Source organism: Crocodylus siamensis, chromosome 15 (genome assembly GCF_052110815.1).
Source record: "Crocodylus siamensis isolate JL-2025a chromosome 15, ASM5211081v1, whole genome shotgun sequence".
Lineage (NCBI taxonomy): Eukaryota > Metazoa > Chordata > Crocodylia > Crocodylidae > Crocodylus > Crocodylus siamensis.
In genome coordinates this window covers 11,540,306-11,562,912 of record NC_143409.1, presented here as the reverse complement: position 1 = coordinate 11,562,912, position 22,607 = coordinate 11,540,306, and the positions used below count along the sequence as shown (strand labels likewise).

The window sequence follows — 22,607 nt, the reverse complement described above, 5'->3', positions numbered from 1 at the left end:
GGGACAGTGGCAAGGCCCAGGAGACACTGAGGGGAGCCCAGGCCGAGGGGACTTCTGTGGCGCTGAGGTGGCCTCAAGGCGGAGAAGCGCGGGAGGAGGGGCCGCGAGCGGGGATTACAGCCAATCGGAAGCGCCGGGCTGAGCTCTCCGCGCGGCGACCGTTGATACCGAGGGGAGGGGGCGGGGGAGGACCGCGGCCAATAGAAAGCCGCCGCCGGCTCGAAGGTGGGAGCCGCGCGGGCCAATAGCGGCGCGGCGCGCTGCGGCCCCGCAGGGGAGGGTGTCGCGCGGCCAATGGGGAGCAGCCGTGGACGCATGCGCAGAACTGGGGTGGGTGGGTAGGAAGGGAGGGGGGAGGTGACGGTTGGGGGCCCCGCCGCAGTGAGGAGTGAGCGGGCCGCCATATTGCGCGGGGGGGAGGGGGAAGGGAGGGGAGGAAAGAGTCGAGAGGAGACGGGCGAGAGTCTCCCTCACACACAGCGCAAGATGGCCGGGGAGGCAGCCGCAGCTCGGCTCACGGGCGCGGCCCCGGTGTCCCCCCCCCAACACCCGGCGGGGAGGCGCGGGGCGGCGGGAGGCGATGGCGCCGTGCCCTCGGGCTCGCCAGGCGGGGAGCTGGGTAAGTGGCTCGGGCGCTTCGTCCCTTTGTCCCCAAAATGTCCTTGAAAGCGAGGGGGGGGCTGCGGCTGCAGGGAACTCCCCTCCCAATGCCGCACTGCTTGGGGGGGCTGCAGGCAATTCACCCCGGGGGGGCAGCTTTGTCCTCTAAACCCCCCCAGGCTTGGGGGGTCCACAGGGCAGCCCCTGAACTCTGTTGCAGCACGAATGGGGGGTGGGGGGGGGCCTTGACTCCACTCCATCCCTGCTTAAATGTCCCCGTCCCCCCCCCCCCTCGGAAACCCTCACGCGGCTGTTTAAACAGGCAGTGGAATGGGAGAACAAAGACGCCACGTCTGCTTCTCTTAAAACAAAACTATTTTTTTTCCCATTTTTTTTTTGGGGTGGGGTGTTGGCTTTTAACTCTTCCCAAGCCGGTTGCGGAAAGCAGGCGGCGGAGGAGACTGCCCTGGCTTCATTTGCGAGCGGCTCGCTGGACGAGAAGGACAGGGCGGGCGGGGGGAAGGCAGAAGTTGAACCCAAAGTCGGAGATGCATAGACAATTTAAGTGGCGTTGCCTCCACTTGGGCAGCTTTTTTCCAAACAGCCTCGGCGGTGCCAAGCCCACAGCGTAAAGTGGGGGGTGGGGTGGAGGGGGAAATGCCGCCGTTTGGATACGAGCTAGAAAAATGGGGTGACAGTGCTGCCGTTTCGGGGGAAAGGAGGGTGACCAGAGAGGATGTGTCGAGTGAACGGATAGATTTGTACGCTGTGCAGTGAGTAGCTTTAAAACAAACAAGAAAGAAAAAGTATTGAGAGTATTTTGTCTCTTAGGTTTTTATGTGTGTCGCAGGTAGCCAGGGTGCAGCCCTCTTTATTAGCGTATTTTTGTTGCCATTTAAAAAGGACTTGTTTAATAATTCAGACTCCGTGTACAGATAACTGTGCAACTTTTAAAAAGAAAAGTTTTAAATGGAGCATTTAATGTTTGCTTGACGTTGGCTCAAGTCCAGTGACGATTCCCCAGGTTTTGGAAAATGTTCACATTTTTGGTTTGTAAAAGTTGCTGTAAGATATGGGAAGGTAAATGTTCAGCAGCTGTACTCTTACATTAAATGGAGATGATGTGTAGCCATGTTGGTTGCATTTTAGTTGGTGTTGAGTCATACGGGATTATTAAAATCTTTATATTCTTTTCGACTGCGATTGAAAGGTAAATCTAAGGTTTCATGACAGCCTTTATAAATATATTAATTGGGGCATTAAGATGATGAAAATAGGCTTTTAATTTTAAAAAGAAATTTGAAGGGTCATTATTGTTATTCTCCATGGAAAGTGTTTATATATCTTTATTTTAGATTTGGATTATGATGATTTTATGATTACAGAAACACTCCTGCAGTGTTGGGCAGGCTGTGACATGCATAGTTTGGTGAAAGAAAGTTCTAGCTTTAGGTGGGTGTCTGTTATTTTTTTAGTATGTTAATATAAACATTTATATAAATAAATTGTGGTTTTCTTCAGCTTTTGTTTCAGCTTCAGTAGTTAATTTGGTTTAGAAAACAAACAAGTTGATCTTATTTCTTAACAGGTTTTTCTTTTCTCTTTTTAAATGGTTAAAACATCCGCACCCCTTGTACTTTAAGAGATAGGAGGAATTGAATTTACGTATATAGGTGTTTTTAGTTGCTGATTTTGCAAATGAGTTTAAAATAATATTTTTGTAGAATGATCTTTCAAACTTTTTCTAGGTATGGAGTACGAGGGATGGATGTAACTGCTGCAGCATTATGTTAAGGCTTTTGACAAAAGATGACAAAAGTTGGCTAGAGCTAATGCAGATGTACTTTTAGTGTGAAAGAGCATAGTCCTGGAGCTGATTAAAGGTCAAAGATGCTGCAAGTTTTAAAACTGTACTCTAAAGGGCAAAGCTGATATCTTACTTGGTGAGATCAAGTAACTTGTGGCTTAAAATTCACAGAAGCCGATGACAGAAGCCATTTTAACAACACTGGTTGCTGTTAGTGGGGGTGGGTTTATTTTAATTTTGCATTGCTTGCTTTTAAGGGCTTTGTTGGAGGGAAGGATTTGAGGGGACGTTGTGGGTTAAATTGGAAAAGTCACGCTTTGGAAAAATAACTTTGGTTTTGCTTTCTAAAACACACAAAACTCACTGCAGTTTTTTTTCCTCTTAGTAATATGGTAGTAGTAAAAATTAAGAAAAGTCAAATTTACCTCTTTTCATGCAGTAAAGCTTCATGCATGTGATGTTGAAAATATACCTTATTCCAGTGTCTATCTTAAACCAAGTATGTAGAAAGACCAACGTTCTGGCTTTTTTTCCCCCAGATTTTAGTTGCAGACGTACTTCTGACTTCATCTTAACATAAAATTTCTGAAATATGCTTATATTAGCTTTACAAGTAATTATTGCAATGAAATAAAGGGGGGGAAAAACCCTAAAACTTATTTTTTTTCTCTCTCAAAGGTTGAATTCGGCAAATATTTACCTTGATTCCTGACTGTCTTCCAGAAGAATTGTATAAAGGTAATTGTTAGGTAAGGGTGGTTTATTCCTTCTTTTCATAGTTTGCGTTCATTTCCACTTGAAGGTTTTTTTTCAGTTGTAAAGGTTTGTCTAACTGTAATCTTCTACTATGTAAAGAAAAATTAAAATAGACATTCTTGAAAACACCATTCTTAAATGAATGGGTATATTAAAATAATTTGGATTCTATAGAGTATTCTATTTAGGTAGTTGTGAGCCTCATCAGGAAAATTATCAAGTTTAACAGTCCTGCTGTATAAAATCCTGAGTTGGTTAAAACACTTAAAAAGTGAATAAATTATACGTTTTAGTTAGTGCATTTTGGGAGAGGAAAATTGTCATCTTTAATTGGAATATTTCTTTTTTATTTTTCCTTTCTTCTAAATGAAAAATATGTATTGACTTTTGTAAAGATTTGAATGGTCTATTTTTGATGTTCAGTTAAAAAAAAAAAACAAGTTCACTTAAGCATACTGAGAATTTTAAATGTGGCAATATAAAATATTGGGTATTTATATACAAAAAAAAATGCTTCTTGGAGCAGGATCTCTTTTTTCCTTGGGATGAGCTTGATCACCTGAAGTCTTTAGAAAGAATCACGTTTTGGTTTTATTCGATATACTTTGGACAGGGTTTAAAACACTCATCACAAATATGCTCTTTTAGGTAGAATTTTAGATATTCCAGGTGCTGAGATATTGGAATGTAGATAAGTTACTCTTTGAAACAAATCTGTTTATTTTTCTCTCTCTCTTTTCTTTTTCTTTGAAGGAAGCACTGGGTATTGTTTCGTGTTCCTTTCTGAAGATTTGGTTGGCTCATCTGTTAAGCATTGATGGAAAGATGCATTCAGAATTCTGTATGGTACGTATCAGGTATGTTACAGTGACTGTTACTCCCCTAAGTCACTTTTTGAGCAAAATAAATAATAACAATTTAAATGGTAGCTTTTGTTTAAAGCACAAACATCACAAAATACTGTATTTTAACCAAGCTTTCCTTTTTTCCCCCAGTATTTAAAGACTATATGCTAAACACCATTTATAATGTTGGTGTGCTTTTTAAACGCATCTTTTCTTAGGGTTATGCAAAAAGCAGATATGTTTATGACATCTGAAATGATTTTATGTTAAATGTTTAAAGAATGAAGGATTAAGAAACTGGCTTCCACCAAAAAGGTGGAACTTCCTATCCTTCTGTATATACACTTGTGCATGTACAAAGTCTCATTGGACATGTATAACCAAATTGAACTAATACATTTCCCCTTATTTTATTGCTTTGAGGTCACCTGAATCTGATTCTTGTTCAGGTTTTTGTGCACTTAAAAAAAAAAAACCCAAACAAAAACCTCTAATGTTTATATACTAAAATATTTTTATTTTTTCTTAAGAATAACTTGGAACGCTAGCCGTATCAAATATCATATTGTCCTGTCTGCAACATACAGCGACTAGTTTTCAATTATGTTTGAATTTGAGACATCACCTAAGATAGAGTTTTGGACTGATACACTGTAACGTAATGCCAGGTAGAAATGTGATTCTAATGTAATTCAAAGTTGCCAGTCTCTGTTTAGATTAACAGGTTCAGTCTCACAGGTTACCATACCCTGTGGTACTTAATACCAAATTCAGATCTTAAACTTTTAAGGTCATCTTGACGAGGAGACTGAGAAACCTGACATGCAACTCTTAACTTTGCCTGTTAGTGCTGAAGAAGAGCAACTGCTTGATACCACAACAAAGCAGTATGGTTCTTTTAAATGTCTTCCAGCTGAGAATGCATGACCTTCGACATATTTCAGCTAATTGCTTTAGTTATTAAAATGTGTGACTTCTGTGAGCACATTTTCAAAACACCTCTGCTTCGTGCAACTGGAGTTTCACGTTAGTCCCAGTATTATTTGAATGCGGACTTCTTGCCCATCTTTGACTTGCAGATCGTTTGCATAATATATGTGGATAACATACAGTATAGGTAAACTGCTGGAAAACACATTAAACGTTGACTGCGTACACTGTGTAAAAATCCAGCAGAAATCAGTTGTTTAAATGCTTAGTGTGAAACTTGTGAATTAGAAATCATCAGTAATCATCTTTGCGAAGAGCAGAACGTGATATATGTGGTATGACTCTGAAGGGCCGTGGAACAGAACAGTACCAAGCACAGACTTACTGAATAACTTAGTAATGATAAAGCTAAAAGAAGCTTATAACTTTGGTTGAAGAGTACACTTGTAGAAGTAATTCTCAACCAGGGTTTCACGACACCCTGGGGTGGCTCGAGATACTTTCTGGGGTGCCACAGGATGCCATTCAATGCTCACATTGTTAGAAGTGCAAACACAAGTCACAGGCCTAACATTTTCAAATAAGAATCCACAGTATTTATTTATTTTTAAAGTCGGATCTATTGTGGTGTTTTGGAGTTCTTTGCAACAGAAAAATGCTTTATTTTTTCCTACTAAAAAAATAAATGAAAACTAAGAGTGGGCATTTTCTGAGGAGTGCATTGAGCCTAACGTGGGGTGCTTTGAGTCAAAAAAGTTTGAGAACCACTGTTCTGTAGTAATACTTCCACTTAATTTGAGAGAGTCAAGGTTTGTATTTCTTTGTCAAGCCTTTCACGATCCAAAATTCAATATTGATTGATCTATCCATTATTAAAGATACATATTTATGGTGGGCTGGCTCACCTTGACTGAGTTAGAAGCTTGTCAGGCATTTGAAAAAAGAGTACCTTGACCTTATTGGCTCTACATTCTTCTAATATCAACATCGTATTCTGTGTAGTAAATATCATGTAATGTAAAAATATATTTTTTTAACTTCTGAATTCTTTTGCCTACTCCTTGGAGCTTCACTTCAGTTTTCCTCCCTTATTTTAATTCAGGGTGGTACATCTTTTGATGTAGTATATGCCAGTAATTCTGTGATGCAGATCTTAGTAGATTTGATACATCTCACTACGGAATCAAGGAAAGGTGTGTTCCAGGCACTTCACAGCATAGTAACATGGCAACCTAAAAATGTCATTTTATGTGCTGTCCTGTTGGTGTCACTGCTGTTTCAAACTAATTGCCCCCCAAACAGCCATGGTTAGTACAACATCACACCAAAGGAGCTGCTGCTTTCTTCTCACTTAGGACTCTCTTAGAACTAGTAATGCCCGCCCTTTGGTTGAAGAGCCACTGTCAAGTGACACAACATGAGACACCCCCTTCTGAGAAGCAGAGCATAATATTTCTGAGCTTCTAACTCATGGAAATGCTTGTACGTATCTCCGAGGTCAGCTGCAAATGTCAAATGATTGCTTATTTTCCTGTTTTGGGGTGACACGTTTTTTACTATGAGTTCTTCAAAGGTTACAACAGCTAGTCAGACTAATATCCTATTTTGCAGTTGAATAAAATAAATTTAGCAGCAAATGGGAAATGTATACGTGCTAGCTAAAAGTGCTACTATTCAGCTAAAATTATGTTTTTCTTATGACCACTATCCTAATTTGTGGATCTTACGCCTTTGTGAACACTTTTTGTTCTTAACTGATGTAAGATAAAGTTGTAAGTAAGTTAGTACTGTACTGGCAAATCAGTGTGATTAGATTTGAAGTTGTACAAAGGTATTTCAGTAAATAACTCCAATTTTGAAATAAAATAATTTTGTGTGCGGTGATCATTTGCTGGACCACATCTCTTCTCTACATAGTCATTAATGACGAGCATGTTCAAAAATACCACCATCAGTGTTCCCTGCTGCCATGAAGTTTCCCATACATTTCATGCAAAATGTTATATTTTTAAATTGCAGTTCACATGGGTGTTTCAGAAAATAATGGCAAGTGTAGTGGGCATGACTGGAAATTAGAGAAACTGTACACTAGTGATTAGCAGGCAAGAAATGTCATTGATTACTATCATTTCACTTCTGCCACTACTTGCTTGCTGTGAACCTTCTTTCTTAGTTCGTCTACTCACTTAGGGCAATGGTCTCCAAAGTGGGGTGTGCAAGACGATCCATTGGGGTATGGGAAGAAAATATTTGAACTTCTATTTATATTTATTTTTTATCTAAAAAAAAAAAACAAAGAAATTAAGCTTTACTAATATTTAATATACGGATTGACACAGGCGCTTTCACTTGGTCCGTATGTCAGACGGTCACGTGTTTATAATTTATAAATAAATAAATATACATATATTGGGGGTCCGTGCTCAAAAATTTTTTACTGATAGGGGTGCGCGATCAAAAAAGTTTGGAGATCACTGACTTAAGGGGTAGACAGTGCTACTTGATTTTTTTTTTTTTTTTACCAAAATTATACTGATTTGTAAAGAGCCCTTAAGTCAGTATATTCAATCCTGCTTCCTTTGTCATTGGAACTGTTCTGTTGCCTTTTTTGAGTTTAGGGTCTCTGGATTTCTTTGGGTGATATCTTTTGTTGCGATATCCATATCGCCTTTAGTCTATAAGGTGCAGATCTACCTTGCCATCTTTAATTGGACCAACTGTATCATTGCGATAACATTAGATACATTTTTGAATGCAAAGCATTCTTGCTCAGACCTGTAACTTGAGTAAGGCAGAATGACTTTACTGCTAGTAAGGTCGTTGTGAAATTAGTTTAAGTAGATATTAAATGCACATTGAAAAAGATCTCTAAATGTGGGTAACTGATGCCAAGAAATTATGAAATGCCTTTAGAAGTGCCTAGATTGGGCTTTGAATTTCTCCATAGGTTTTATATAGTTACTTTAAAGGTGTTTGTGTTGCATATTTTTCTTAAAGAGTGAAGTGATAATGTCTTCTGTACATTTTTTTTAATTGGACAAATGAGCATATTGTTTCTGTTTCATCTCAAATTTTGCCCATCTTTGCTTGGAACATAGGACTGGAAGGAACCACTTGGGTCTTCAAGTCCAGTCCCTTGCTGTTTCAGGCAATCATATCATAGTGTCTTTCATATACTCATCGTAACAGTCAGTGGTTGTTGCCTCAGTACTACTGGAAAGTTGATTTAGTTTCATAGCCTGATAGTTAAAAATCTTTAAGTTCCAGCCTAAATTTCTTTGATAAAGAACCTCCTTTAGCTGACTGAATGAAAATGGAAGTATGCTGAAAAAACAGACTGCTGTACTCCATATTCTACTGGATCAAATAGGAGCTGTTGAATCACATTTAAATGTGTTGTTTAAACCTATCAGCTCCACATCAGTGTATCTGCATAAATTGACTGGCATATACTGATTATTATTTTAAGTTTGTTGGATATCCAGATGTGAAAAGTAACCATATTTCAATAAGTTTTTTTGTTGGAGCTAGTTTACTTGAAATGATAATTAAAATGGAAAGATCTGATGTTGAATGGTAAGTATTAAGTGAAGAGGGTAACTTGTAAGGAAGAGAGCTGAAGTAAAGGATTGGAATTTATAAAACTGCATCACAATTTCCCAAATCATTGGATGTATTCATATATTACGACATATTGGGGATTACACTTTTCATGAGGAATGTGTTACCTGAAGCATAAGGGAATAATTTATCCTGACTCTCTTTGTAGGGTAATGTGTATGGTTTATTGCTTTAGACCATTTGATTCAGATGAAGGTTTTCGAGCTCAAAAAAGAGCTTTTAGTATTTTGCTCTTCATGTTGTAGTTAGGTATTTACCTACCTACCTACCTATTGGAGATGGACCAATATACTAATACTGATATGGGTTATGAGTAGATGTTTATAAAAATAGGCCTTCAGTTCATTCCAGCTGACCACGTGTGGAAAAATGTGTTGGGTCTAGAATTTTGCTGTATTCTTACAGCTGCATTATAAGAAACATCAGCTGCATGGCAAAATGTGTTTGAATACCTGTACTATACTTAACTTTATTATTACCTGAGTGATACCAAGGATCACCTGAGGATCCTTTTTTAACTGCACTATCACTGGAACTTTGAGAGTTCCAGTTATTGCTGTCAGAGTAGGTGACTTGTAAGTAGACTGGAAGTATCAGGGTATTTTACATGGGTGCCTTAGTCTCCTCCATCTGGTTTGGTTTTCAGATGGCTAGTTTCAGCTTCCTTTTTCAGTTGCACCTTTGTGTCTATGGGCTTTAATGTAGCTGGGTCTGGAGGGTAGTTGTAAACTGCAGTGGTGATTTTAACAGGACCTAAAACCACACAGTCTGTACAGTTACAATTTTTGGCCCAAGTGCCTTCTCCCTTCCAAATGCTTCAGCCTTTTTTGCACTGTTCTCTCTTGCTGAGTCTTTATTTCATCTACACAGAATGGGGGCTTTGGGGTAGGCTGAAGCTGGCATTTGTGTGTTCACATTAAAATGTGTTTTTAAAGCTGAGTTGACTGAATTTGGGTGTTTTAATTTTCCCCTGCAGGTATGTTGTAGGAGATTGACCCACTCAGTATATACAAAGTAGCTGATGTTGACTGAAGCACTGGTAAGCCGTTCTTGCTAATACATTTACATATGATTTAAAATATGTTCTCTGTGGATGTAGTGTTTTAACTTGATAAAAGTTTTTTATTTAATTTTTTTAAACTGACTTTAAGTATGTTTAAAAAATATATATATATATTTTTGAAAGGACCAGAGTAGTAAACTCTTAATTTGGGGATTTTACACAAGAATGCAATTTTTACATGGCATCTTACATGGCTCAGTTGCTTATTTTAAAGTCTCTTCCAGGTATTGTAGGAGTTAGAGTAATCCTTTTTTTTTTTTTTACTTAAGTCCTTTACGCATTAAATATATTACTTTTTAAAAGTACTGTTGTGTTTCATTGATGCTATATTACACATTTGTAATACAGAGTAGCAAACGACATAGCCCAATGAACAGTGTTATAAGCATCCTGTTAGGGGCTGTCCTTGCGTTCTCCAGTTAACATCAACAAAAGTTCTTCATCTTCAGTAGGCTGGTTAGTAACCATCTCAAAGGAATTTTCTTTTCTGAGATTGTTCTCATGTCTTTACTTAATTGGGATCAGAGGCCTTTAGCTTCACAAAGGACAGTACATGATTTTGGGTGTATGAACTACCGTTTTAAAGAGGTAGTTTATAGGATCTTGTTTAGGAATAATTATCTGTGCAATCAAGGGGCAAGATTGCCAGGTCTGAATAGGAGAAAAGGGTTGATGCTACTTTGTAGGTATTATTACTGGATGAAAATGGTAGTGGCATTTCATGGGGAATAACATTTTGCTTTCAGTTTCTGGTTATCAAAAGAACCAAACTCTGGGGCAAGATATTGCTGCCTTTAGTACATAATTCTCTTGGGGTTCTTTCATCTGCCAAGATATCAGGCTTCTTCTTGACTGTCTCTGTATAAACTTCAGGCACCTTGGTCCTTGCTTTAACCAGGGTGTTTAGTGCATTTTAAGGTCCTGCAATGACAAAATTTACTATTAAATTTACATTTTGCTACAGAACTGGCTCAGATTATAATCTCTCCATCTTTCTTTCTTTTGAAGCTAATCTTCCAAGTGTGAAATATTAACTGATTCAGTAGTGCCTTAGATTGCAGGCAGTACTTCCAAGATGTGAAGACAGTCCAGCATCTGTTAACTTTGAAACAAGGAGATGACATTCCGTCATCTTAATAGTTTCACTACTACTTGTATTACCACATTATCTGGGTGTTTCTGCTTACCTTGCAATGCATGTTACCTTCTGTGCCTCCACAGGTGCCAAATACCCCATTGCTCTGCATGTGGCTGCCAAAGCTGCTCACTCTTCCTGATAACTTCCAAATTAGTCATTCTTGTCAAGACTAGATAAAGCTAGAGCATATTGTAAACGCAAAGTGAGTGGGTGCAGGTGTAGCACAGACCATATTTTAAATCTAAAAATAAATATGCTAGGGGCTATAGTATTTTATTCCTTTTAATTAATTTTAAATCTTCATTTTGATTAAAACTTCCCGTGCCTTCAGGCAGTTAAGTGGAGTTCGCAAGCCTAGCTGTACAATCTAGAATTTGCTAGATTGTTGTGCGAGGGCTTGTGGGGTCTTGAGCTTGGTGACTTAATTTTTGAAGATTTTGTGTGCTTTTTTTTTTTTCCCTCAACTTTTTCCTGTTTGTACTGTTAGCTTTCTTCTTTCTTCAGGTTTATTCTGTGTTGTTTTCTACAGTGCTACCTACATTTGGATCAGAATATGCTTTGCTGTGTTTTAAACAATGTTTGCCTCTTGAAGTTCCTTCTTGGAGCTTGCTTTTGCCACGTTATCCAGTAGAGACCGTTGTGCTGTGTTCCTCACCTTCCTTCTTGCCATGCTAAAGCCTCTGTTTAAAAGTACAAGCATTTCTATGCTTTCTTGGCATGCCTCATACCTTTTGTGGTAACTTTTGCAGTCTTGTTTCTTATACTTTATTATTCCTCTAATTTGGATTTTAAAACTCATGTAATCAGGGTTCTTGTTTCTCAAGCAGTAATTTAGTGACATCTCAGGCATACATTGCGGAAGTCTTTCTTTATGTAATTTCTTGAGTAGGCTGCATCTCAACTTGGAACCCTGAACCGATCTTGAGGAACAGTTATTTTAACATGTATTTGCAAATTAAATGAGCACAACCTAATTTATTGGTCTGTGAAGACCTTGGTGTCATTTTTCATCAAGTTCAAAGGTAGATTAAGTTCACATTTTTCAGTGAGCTAATGGTTTGGGATTCAAGTTGTTTTCGAATTAGAAAAATGTGTGTGCTCACAAATAAACGTTTGTATTTGGAATTGGGTTCTCATTGCCATCTAGAATGCTTGGTTTTGGAGGTACTCCCCAGACATTACAGTTAATTTCAAAACATAAGATGTCAGCAAAAACTCTTGGATCCAACTTCAGGTAAAATAAAATCCAAGGAATCTGGGGGATACTTTTTCTGAGCCAAAAATTTATGTAGCCGTTTGTATGAAGTTGTCATGCTCATTGCTGTGCTATATGAGCACCTATAGTTAAAATCAGCATTGTCTCAGTGGGAAAGGAGAGAAACTGGTCAGTCTCTCTTACAAAACCTTGTCCTTAGCCAGGCAAGAGGTATGTTAATATCAGTGGGAATTAACTCCCCCTCCCCCCGCTCCCCGACCTCTTGAAGTGGTCCAGAACCACGTTGAGGCTTACTGAGACTGTAAAAAGCAGTCTTACATTTTTCTTTTCCTTGAAGGTCTCATCAAGTATTGTTGAACAGAGAATGTTCTTTCATTTCATTATCCTTCAGTGAAAGATGAGGTGACCTCTTTGTACTAGTGTAAAAGTCTATCACACCTCTGTCCATGCAGAGAAAGCCTACTTCTGTAAATTTTGGCAAAAGTGAAGTCTTCTGACTGTTCGCTCTGTACTGTGGTAGTGTAGTGAAACAAGGTTTTTTGACAGCTAAGGGAACAAACCAAGAACACTTAGGACTATAACAGATTTCATTTTTGTTTGTTTCTGTGGGCTCTTGCCCATCTTTCAACATGGGGGCAAAAAGTTGGTTTGTGATTGTAAGAATATGATAAGCTGAACTTAAAAATATCCAAACTGAGTTTAAACCTTTCCATAAAAATTGACTGTTCCTACTTAATGGATAGTTTGACATGAATTTTGGCAGTGTTGTGGGGGAAATTTACTAGAATTGCACTGTATACTGGCTAGAGTATTAACTTTGTTTAGTCAGAAACAGATACAATAGCCAGTAGACTGAGAACATTTTGAAATGTGGGTGGCTGTCTAGCCTACTAATTCTACAGAAGGATGTAAATAAAGTGTAAGCTTCAAGTAGCAAAACTTGACAACTATGTGGTCATTGATTCCAATAAATACCTAGCGATTTTTAAAAGCTTACTGGAGGGAGGAATACATTCTGGGCAGACATTGTTTTTTTTCATCAGATCTACTTGTAAAAACCATACAGAGTAGACAAGTAGTCTGAAAAAATGTTAATTAAAACTTTTAGTATTAGATATCATGTCCAAATGAGCGTAGCTTTTCAGTGAATACTGTTAATATGTTGCCCTCCGCTATAACAGGTTTGGGAGGGAGGGGGTAGATCTTTCTACAGAAATACTAATGAGTGTATAAATGTGAAATTTGGGGATTCTTCTTAAAAGGAAAATATCAGTTATTTTATAATGAAAGATGTCTCCCCACTTCTTCCCCCCATATCTGTATCAGCCTACTTGGTGTAACCAAGTATGGCTGAACCAAAAGAAGTTAGGATTAGATGTCTTTCATCAAATTTACTTGCTTTTCAGGCAGAAGAATAGAATTAGATTTGCATAATTTGAAGACCAGACTGGTTAGCAAGCCAATGATTAAGCTTCCCTTATTTCTTAACAGAAGTAGTAAGAACTTAATGACTTGTTTATGTATTGGGTATTAGCTTAAGTCTTCATATTTGACTGAGGCAATTGATAAAACATGGCTCTTCATTTTTTGGTGCCTTAGACGTAATTGGCTTTTTACAAAATTAAAAAAGGCCCATTTTTAGGTGCCTAAATTGCTTTAAATCTAGGCTTTTTGCATGTTTGATTTGATAAATTAGTATGAAGTTAAACTCAAATAATACTGTTCTAAAATACTTCCTTGCTTGCCATATTGTTTGAACAAAAAAAATAAACTTGGGCTATGTGTTGTATGTTGCCCACATCGTGCAATGTAATCTGAAGCAAAACAGCAGGTCTGTCTGTCATTTCACTGATGTAGAAGTACATTGTAATAAAGTGGTGGAGAGGGGGACATTTTGCCCCTAGAGGAATGCTAGCATGGGGACCATGATATAAATGGCACTCATGAAACTGGGAGATGAACCTCTTCATTAACTTGTAGGATTTTTCACTTGTTGTGCGTGGATATTTGAAATGAAAATGGTGGAACTTTCTTGATGAGGTAATTCCCCCCCCCCCCAACCAATACAAACCCCAAAAGCAAATTAGATGGCTGCACTCAGTTCTGCGGTGTTTTTCAGACTTTCAGGACCAATTTCTGTTTAATATTCTAGAACTTTCTGAGCAGACCAAATACTGGTGGTATTGGTTGTAAAAACTGAACTAATGGCTAAGTTAAAAAAGCACGCTATAAAAACCAGGAGGAAATAAAAGGTCTCAAAAGCAAAACTGGGATGCAAATAAACAAAATCCAGAGAGAATAATAATGAAAAACCTTTCTTACATTTTAAGCTTTCCCCCCCAGTAGATGGTACTTGCCTGGCGATGTATAGGTTTTTAAAGTTCTGTTTGCTGTTCTGCCATGTAGTGGTTTCCTTGTTTCAGTTTTGTCTACTGGGGTCAAAAATCATTTACAAAAGTAAAAAGTCCATTTTTTTTCTTGAAAGTCAATGAAAAAGATTGATATTGAACCAAATGTCCTATTTTGATATAAGTTACAGTAGGGCTTCATTTGCCACTTGTTGCTTTGACCCAGACTGCTGCCATTGCATGATGGGTAAATTTGGAGGGTTGGAGGAAGTACGATTGGCTGGTGTGGCATCCTGATGGCCATGCTGAAGGCAGATACTCAGAGTACTATAACTTGTACCTTAATTTCCATCTCATTTCGGCATTTTCCTTTCCCAGAAACCACGAAAATGATAATTCCATATATTTTCACATGTTAATTGCATAGAAAATTGCCATGCGTTTCTTGTAGGCTAGGCTGTTGAAGCTAAGAAGGTGCTGTTCTAGGAATTTCTAGTGTTTTCCAGTAACACCCTGTCTTGGTAAACCTACCTTTTATGACTTTGGTATTTTGAAGTAGAGACTGTAATTCAAAATACCAACTTTAATTGTAACAAAGTTTACCTTCTACTTCAGAGCCTCATGAGATAGCTGGTCTATGCTGACTGAAAGTACTTAACAGTAATAACTTGTTTACCTCAACTTGAGGTGAATATAGTATCACTTGTTGCTAGACTTCAAAACTCTCTTTTTACCCTATGTAATTTCTTATGAAACTTTCCATGTGAAATTTTTTATTCGCGTTTTTAATTGTCCTCTCAATTTTTTTATTATACTTTTTTAAAAGGAAAAATGCTAATTGGCTATCACATTGTGGGATGTACTCACGTTAGCCTGTGACAAAAACAGGTGTTCTGGCATGTGTAATTAAACTGAACCAAATTCATGAAGCTTTAACTGTGAAATAGATGTTTCAAATGTCTTTGAAGAACAGTACTTGAATATCTCTGCTTTAGTTTAAGGATAAGATTACCTATATTCCAACAGCATTTTTCTTTTAATTTTTTATAAAGAATCCAGTCAGATGAAGAGTGTCAAATGGAGTCTACGAATGGGAAACCAAGATGGCAGTTCCACTGTTGATTGAGAGGTTGAGGAAGTGGACTAATGCATGTGTGCTGTGATATATCCATCCAAGACAGGGGCATTTTAACATGGACTTCAGTATTACTAAATCAGAGAAGATGTGGGTTTGTGATCATCTTTCCAAAATGGACATTGGACTGAATTGACTTCCTAAGGGTATTACATTGGTGAATAGAAGATGGAGCTGTTGGAGGGGTGGATGTCCTTTTTTTAAATTTTTTTAAATTTTTTTTTTTTTTTGCTTCAGGAGACATTCACTTAACCAGGAACTTAAGGTGGCATCAGGTGTATTGCTGCCTAATTAGACGACATGTATTATTGTGCTATAACAAATGATTTATTTAATAAAAAATATTTTACACTTTATTCTTGGTTTGTCTTTTGTGGTGGAAAAAGTCTTAAAATGTATTGATGCTTGGGTATTTTAACTTTTTGTTTGCGTGGTAGCATAAAAATAAGAAATATTGAAATGTGCTAAATATTGAAGGCATGAGATGCTTCATTTGAAATGTGGTATTTGGTTCCAGGGCTCTTCACTTGGTCACAGCTTTCAAAAAGAGTCTGTTCTGGGTTGTGTTCAGGGGTGCAGCAACTACTTGAGAAAGGGGTGGGGGGTGTTTGTTTGTTTGCTTGTTCGTTTTGTTTTGTACTTGGTGAGTTAAAAATATTCAATTTTGTTAAACTTCAAGTTGCTATAGGATGGAACAAATTTCAAGTAAGGGATTTGCAATCTTGACAATAAAACATGACAATTGGCTTGCAGTGAAGGGCCCCTCTTAACTGTGGTTGGTCTGACTGAAGAGTTCTTCCAACATCTCTGTTACCTTGTTTTACTTATTTGTCTCTAGCTGTGTGTGCGCTCACCCCTACTGAATTCTAAACGACTTTCCTGAACAGTATATTTTTAAAAATTGAAGATGACTTGTGTCAAAATCTTGATTTATATTTGGGGTTATTTAAAAAAGTGCGCATGTCATTCCTAAAAATCTGTTTTGGAGTTTTTTACCTTGGCTCTTCTAAACCACCTATTCAGGTTTCTTCAGATTGGGTCTGTACAAAATGTCCAAAATTATGTCTATCCTCTAATATACAGTTAACTGCTTTAATAGTTGCCCTTTATTTGCCAAAAATTAAGTAGAGCAATTCTGATCTGCTTTTTTTATTATTATTACTTGTAAAACACCAAAGCTTGACCTTTACGGACTTAAATTGACTATAAAAATAATGTTCAAAAATCAGTTTTTCAACTTGCACAAAAAATTAATAGTTACTATAACCATCTGATCTAGAGAAACATTTTTATATTTGAAACTTCCTGTTGAACTGGTAGTCCAATTTTTTCCCCTCTTACATTGGAATATCAGGACAGACCTAGTTGCTACCTATTGAGACAATGTAGACAAAGGGGCTCTTCCAAATGTTGCGACTTAATCATGTGGGTTGTTCATATTTTACTGATAAGTTGTTGGATTCTTTTTAATGTGATAGCGGTTGTACCAAACTGTTGTCTTGTGATGTTGAATATACATACTTGTCATCCAAGTTATATGTTTCCACCATTTATCATATAGTGGAATTAAGTTCTGAGGTCTGTCTAAAAAGACGAATTTTCACAGTAGTGGATTTCCTGAATACTGTACAAATTCATTTTGGCATTACAATGTCTTTTTTTTTTTACCTTTATGGATTAAATTTTTTAATTTAGGAAAAGTGCACAGAGTCGCTAGCATTCTTCTATAAGCATTTGATCGATAGCATGTCTGTAAGTTGGTATTACAGTGTAGGAGATCAACCTATTCTAGTGAGTACTATAGGGGATCAGGCTAGATTGAAGAGATGGGATGGATTGACTTAAGGGTATGGTTGGGAAAGATGTGGAGGAGTTAAAAGAGAGCTTCTTGGTCTTGCCTGGTAGAAGTTGATGCTTGCATTGGTTGAGACCCTGTGCCATTGATGCACTCACTCAGTATGAGACCAAATTAGAACATTGCCCCAAAATCTGGACCACTAATGTCTTGTTCCAGCACCTTGTGTAATCTATTTAAAATAGTGTGAAAAGCCCCTGTGACACTTACTGGCAGGCTATTGCTCCTCTGTGTGGACCAACAAATGGTGGTGGTGGAGGAGAAGGTCATGGTGTTGTGCTTAGGCTTCCTCCAGTTCCTCAGTGTGGGGTTTCTTTCTCAACTCCAGGGTGCTGTATCTGAGAACTTGGCTGGTTTGGCACCACTCACCCTGGGCCCTGAACACAAGGTGGCTGTGCAAGTGCCACTCCCAGGACTTTTAAAGGCTGTTCCTAACAAGAATGGGTTAAGAATTGGGACTGGGGGATGGACTTGCAAAGATGGCAGCCTTCACAACCATGCCTTGAGTTGCTGCAGGAAAATGAGAGCTCTTGCAATTTTGCTCCTCTCCAGCAGAGCCTCCAGGGAGGCGCTGTGGAGCTGAGCAGAGTTACCCTGGCTAGCTGCTTGCTCAGGGCTGGAGTGGCTGCAGTCCCCAAGCCTGCAGGCACTCAGTGGCAACTGGAGGAAATCCCCCTTGCAAATGGACTTGTAACCCCACATATTTGAATTGCTCCCCACTGGGTGGGGTGGACACCCAAGGTGGGCACTTGCTGAATCCCTGCCTCTTAGCCCCACTTCCAGTTCTTTCAAAATGGCTTGTTCCAGCAGCACTTCCTGTCCAGGGAGGAAGTAATTTTAGCCCAAGGACTGAAATATTTAGCAAATCTTGACAACAAAAGGAACAAATTGCATTTTTTGCTGGGTGGCAAAGGGTGCCTGAGCCAGCTGGGGTTAAGGTGCCCCTCCAGCTGGGGTGGTCTCGGGGAGCCAGGGGCTGGGGGGTGGCAGGCACCCTTGAGGTGGAGGCTTTCTCTTTTTTTGGTAGAAATGAAGGGGTGGGTCTATGGTACATCACCTGAGTTGTGGGGTAAATGTAGAGAGTGTCAATCAAAGGCAGAGCTCAGAGCTGGGAAGGAGCTCTAGATGGCGGCTGTGCCTTAGAGAGAGCGCGCTCCGCTCCGTGCCTTCCCCGACACTTTACGCAACTTTCCCCAACTTTCGGGCAGCCTCAGGGGGCCCCCACGGCCCCTTGCCTCTCCTGGGCACCGGTCGGGGGCTGATCGAGCCCTTTTCGGGCAGAAAAGCACATTTTGAGGGCACTCTTTTCGTGCCTTGCTGGAAAGAAGAAGCCGTGGAGAGAGCCCAGGTCGTTGTTTTTCCAGCTTAGAAGCCATGGCGTACCTCCATTTTTGTGCGCTCTCCTAATGAGCTTTTTCCCCCGGACATTTTTGGTACTAATTATCGCCTCTCCTGCTTTAACAGCAACCTATTTTGTGGATTAGCATCTATTCAATTGTTTTTCCTTGCCGTTTTTGTACGTTTTTCTGTTCGATCGTTTTCCCTCGAAATATTTTGGATCTAATGTTTTTCCACCACCCGAAACTAAAATCGCCTGGGTCCTGGCGCCGGTGCATGGATCAGGTAGGTGGGCAATTAATAATCCTCGTTTTCCAATTTCTGCCGTTTTCAGTCCTTTGATTCTTTTTTTTCCGACGGATTTGAGCTGCCTTGGGATGACGCAATAAAATACAGAGATTATTTGCATCCACTGTTACTTTGGGAAAGTTTGCAGGATGGTCCTCTGGTGTGTGTGTGTGCTCCTCTCTCTCTCTTTTCCCCCCCCCCCTTCTCAAAATGAATATTCTTGTTTTTAAATCTCCGTTTTCCCGTGTGGATTGGTGTTGTGTATTGTTATAACAATATCATTGCAGCGTCAGGACTTTGTTCCTGCTAACGAAAGCCAATGAGACAAACTGGGACCTTACCTTTCTTTCAACTTTTGACAGTAAATACCTGGGCACAGGACTTCAAAGCAAACACAGACACCCCTCACCCCCCTTAATATTTAAGAATTAAAAGATGATGAGAAATAAGGACAAAAGCCAAGGAGAGGAGGGTTCAGTTCACAGCCATGCATCGAGGTATGATCTGTCAACTTTATTTTATTTTTTTGTAAAAACCTCTGAATACACTGTTTACCTGGACAGCCCTGGGCTCCTGTCAATACTTAATGCAGAATATTTTACTGATTTTGATTCTTTTTTGAGGAATGACCTTGAGATTGTTAACATGCCACACCCTAAATTTTTTTTTGGTAGCAATTTCTGAAAGTTGTGTTGTGACTTAAGGGCCCATGTCACAGTCAAAAGGTAATGTACCTTTATACAAGGGAGTCCTTTTCTCAGTATTATGTTTTTTATGTTTCTGAATTTCAGTTTTTAGGTTTTTGTGCTGTGAAAAATGACCTTGTCGGTTTAGCCATTGCTGCATTGCACCATTTTACATACAAGGCAGATTTTTCTTTGAAGAATCTCAGAAGTCTAAACTTTAACTGAGGGCCATACAGAAGCCTGGTAGTAGTAAATTATAGTAAATAGACACTAGAGGAAGTTAGATGAATGAAAAAAACCTCATTTTAAAATATAAACTGAAAAGTGTCTGTTTGACTGACACCCCTTTCTTCAAATTTTATTTGGGCTTGTAGAACTTTGATACTGTTTAGGTATTTTTAGGATATTTTGATACAATTTTACCAAACTTTTCCCCTCGTGGTGGTAGTATTTCATGCTCATAATATATAACCTGAGATTGTTAATGGGAGCCTTGGAGTCCTTTGATTGTTTTTATATTTTTGCTCATTGTGGGTTTTTTATTTACTTTTATGTAAAGTGATACAATTCTTTTCAGATTTTGCGAACTTAACCTTGATTTAGGGAAGGATACAAAACATTGGAAAGCTGTTTCCATTTGATGGACATATAGAATATATTTGTAAAACTTCTCATTTTTGTACTTTAATGCGTGTTTGTTCTAAAACGAGTCTAAAAATTTTGCACTGCTCTTCTGTGGCTTGTAAGTATGCTGAATTTTGGTTTTGTGTTAACATAATTTAATTTATGACCTGTTTTATTTTTTTGAGTGTTTTTTTTGAAGCAACTCAACAATAAAATCATTCTCCACAACTATCTTTTGTATCACATGTGCACTATATAAGGTTTATGTTTATGAATGCTGTTCTTGATGGCCAGTATTTAATCCATTCCCGGACACGAGAACTTGAAATATTGGGATAGAAACATGTTTCTGATGAGGTTATTTTACAAGAATCCTTTAAAATGTGCTCTTGCATTGTATTTGGGTATGCTTTACAGTTGCAATGAAATAAGTAATATCATTTGATTTAAAATGTTTGTTGGATACATCTGTTTAAAAGGATATTAAAAACATACTAAAATAGCACCTTCAAGGGCTTGCATTTTAAAAGTACACTATATATTGTTTTTCAGCCTTAAAGGTATTCTTCTACTGCAGCTAATGATTGTGAAATGCATCTAAAAGAGGTCGAATGGGCTTTACTTAAAAGAAAAGTTGGTTAGCAATTTAATTCAGATGTCTCTTTAAATGTGCATTATCAGTTGCAAAAGCAGCAGCAACAAGAATTTATATGGTAATCCGAATAGAGGCATTTCAGAAGTGTGATAAACATGTTAAATACAAAATGAAGTTTTGGTGATGCCTAGAGATAATAGGGAACACAGACACACAACCTTCGGTTCTTTTTCTGCCCCTGAGGTCTTATTTGCATAGTCTCGCATGCAGTTTTTTGCTTTCTTGTAAATCATGTGTTTAGCCTCATTGATCAAGCTGTCTGTGTGACACCTGTTGTATTAAACAAAAGTAAAAAAAAGGTTACCATTTTTCTGCCCCCTTTCCCATCCTCACTAGAATAAATTTACTTCTGGTAACATTCACTCGCCTGAACTGTGGGAACAATTGAACAGAACCTATGAGTGAACCATGTCAAGCTTATTTTCTGAGCTGTGAGTCAGCTGAATGTCGTAAAACGTGCTTTACTTCCTGAGGTTGAGTTGTAAGATATAGGAGAAATGATTTCCAGGAAGTAAAAGCCTGTAACTTGCTTTACTGTAACACTGAAACATGTTGATATGTGCCCATAGCATGCTTCTGACCTGTCACTTATTTATTTATTTATTTATTTTTGTGGGACAAGTTCAGAAACATGTCAAAGCAAAAATACAGGCCTAGAAAAAGTGTTGAACCTGAAGACACTCACTGTCTGTTGAGTACCTTGGTACAATGACTGGGGAATGTGATAGGAATTGTCACACTTGCATTTCCAGCCCTAGGAAAGCAAAAAAACATATGCCAAGCCAGCATACACATTCCTCTGAGAGTTGTCTTGAAACAGAAATTATCCTTGAGGGAAAATTATGTGAAATTTAACTCTTTAACAGCTTCCAAGTGTGAACGAGTCTGCATTTAGATCCTTCTTGGGGCCTTTGAGATGAATAGCAACACCTGTCTGTCACTATACACCCAGCACACTTTGCTTAACTATCACTATTAAGGTTCACTGATTCCATTTAACTTTCTAAACCCAATCTAAAACTACCATGTTGCAGAGATACCAACACCTGTCCCTAACCTGAAGCTTAAGTACTGGAACAAAGTTCTGATGGTAGTTACTATTTAAACCCCCTCCCCCCACCCAAAAAAAAAAAAAGGCTGTCATCATCTGCCTTTTTTGAAAAAAAACAAACCAAAACTTCCTTTTCAAATCAGGCAGAAGATGCCAGATTATTATTTTAAGGGAAGACGCGGTGAGGAGGAGCAGCTACACAATACACATGCTTAATGTCACCTTATGTTTAAAAGCTGCTCTCCAAAATACAGATTGTGATGCATAAGGCATACCTGTAAATCGGGGAGTGGGAATTTTGTGTGGAAAGTGGGTGACATGAGGCAAAGATGCATTGATTGCATATGTGCAACTTTCCTCAAATCCTTGGGCATTTCTTTATGGTTGATCCTTTTCTCTCAGTCCTAGTGAATGCAAAGGACTGTTCGTGTGTCTCTGTGGAATACATGAGCCGCACAAACAGTTGCCTGTCCTTCCAGCTTGCACTTCTGCAGAGCATAAAACACAGCTTGGCAATATTTGTTGGCAGTGGGTCAGTGTTAAGCCTGCTTTCTGCTCAGATATGCAAGCTTTAGAGCCGTAGCAGGGCTTATTGGGTGGAAGTAAGCTGCAGAGCACTGCAGCCTTGCAAAGCAGAACAGGCTGCGTTTC

At 38.7% G+C, this 22,607-nt stretch overlaps 1 protein-coding gene and 1 long non-coding RNA gene across 7 annotated transcripts in view; both read left to right on the top strand.

Moving 5' to 3' along the window:
* Positions 1 to 434: 434 nt before the first annotated feature.
* LOC149852101 (uncharacterized) lies at positions 435 to 15,815 on the top strand. 6 transcript variants are annotated; one of them, XR_016439319.1, is made up of 6 exons: positions 1,039 to 1,373; positions 1,956 to 2,052; positions 3,086 to 3,156; positions 3,917 to 4,009; positions 9,536 to 9,598; positions 15,377 to 15,815. It is a non-coding gene; the product is annotated as an uncharacterized LOC149852101 (long non-coding RNA). The 6 variants fall into 6 exon arrangements; XR_016439321.1 differs by having other exon boundaries at positions 1,356 to 1,373; positions 1,986 to 2,052; XR_016439320.1 differs by lacking the exon at positions 1,039 to 1,373 and adding an exon at positions 1,380 to 1,810.
* A 2,519-nt stretch (positions 15,816 to 18,334) lies between these two features.
* Positions 18,335 to 22,607, top strand: part of CHD2 (chromodomain helicase DNA binding protein 2) — a 75,413-nt gene continuing 71,140 nt past the window's right edge. The window contains 2 exon segments of the mRNA XM_090029591.1: positions 18,335 to 18,937; positions 19,303 to 19,437. Of these exon segments, the coding sequence (XP_089885717.1) occupies positions 19,376 to 19,437 (62 nt within the window). The 5' untranslated portion in view covers positions 18,335 to 18,937; positions 19,303 to 19,375.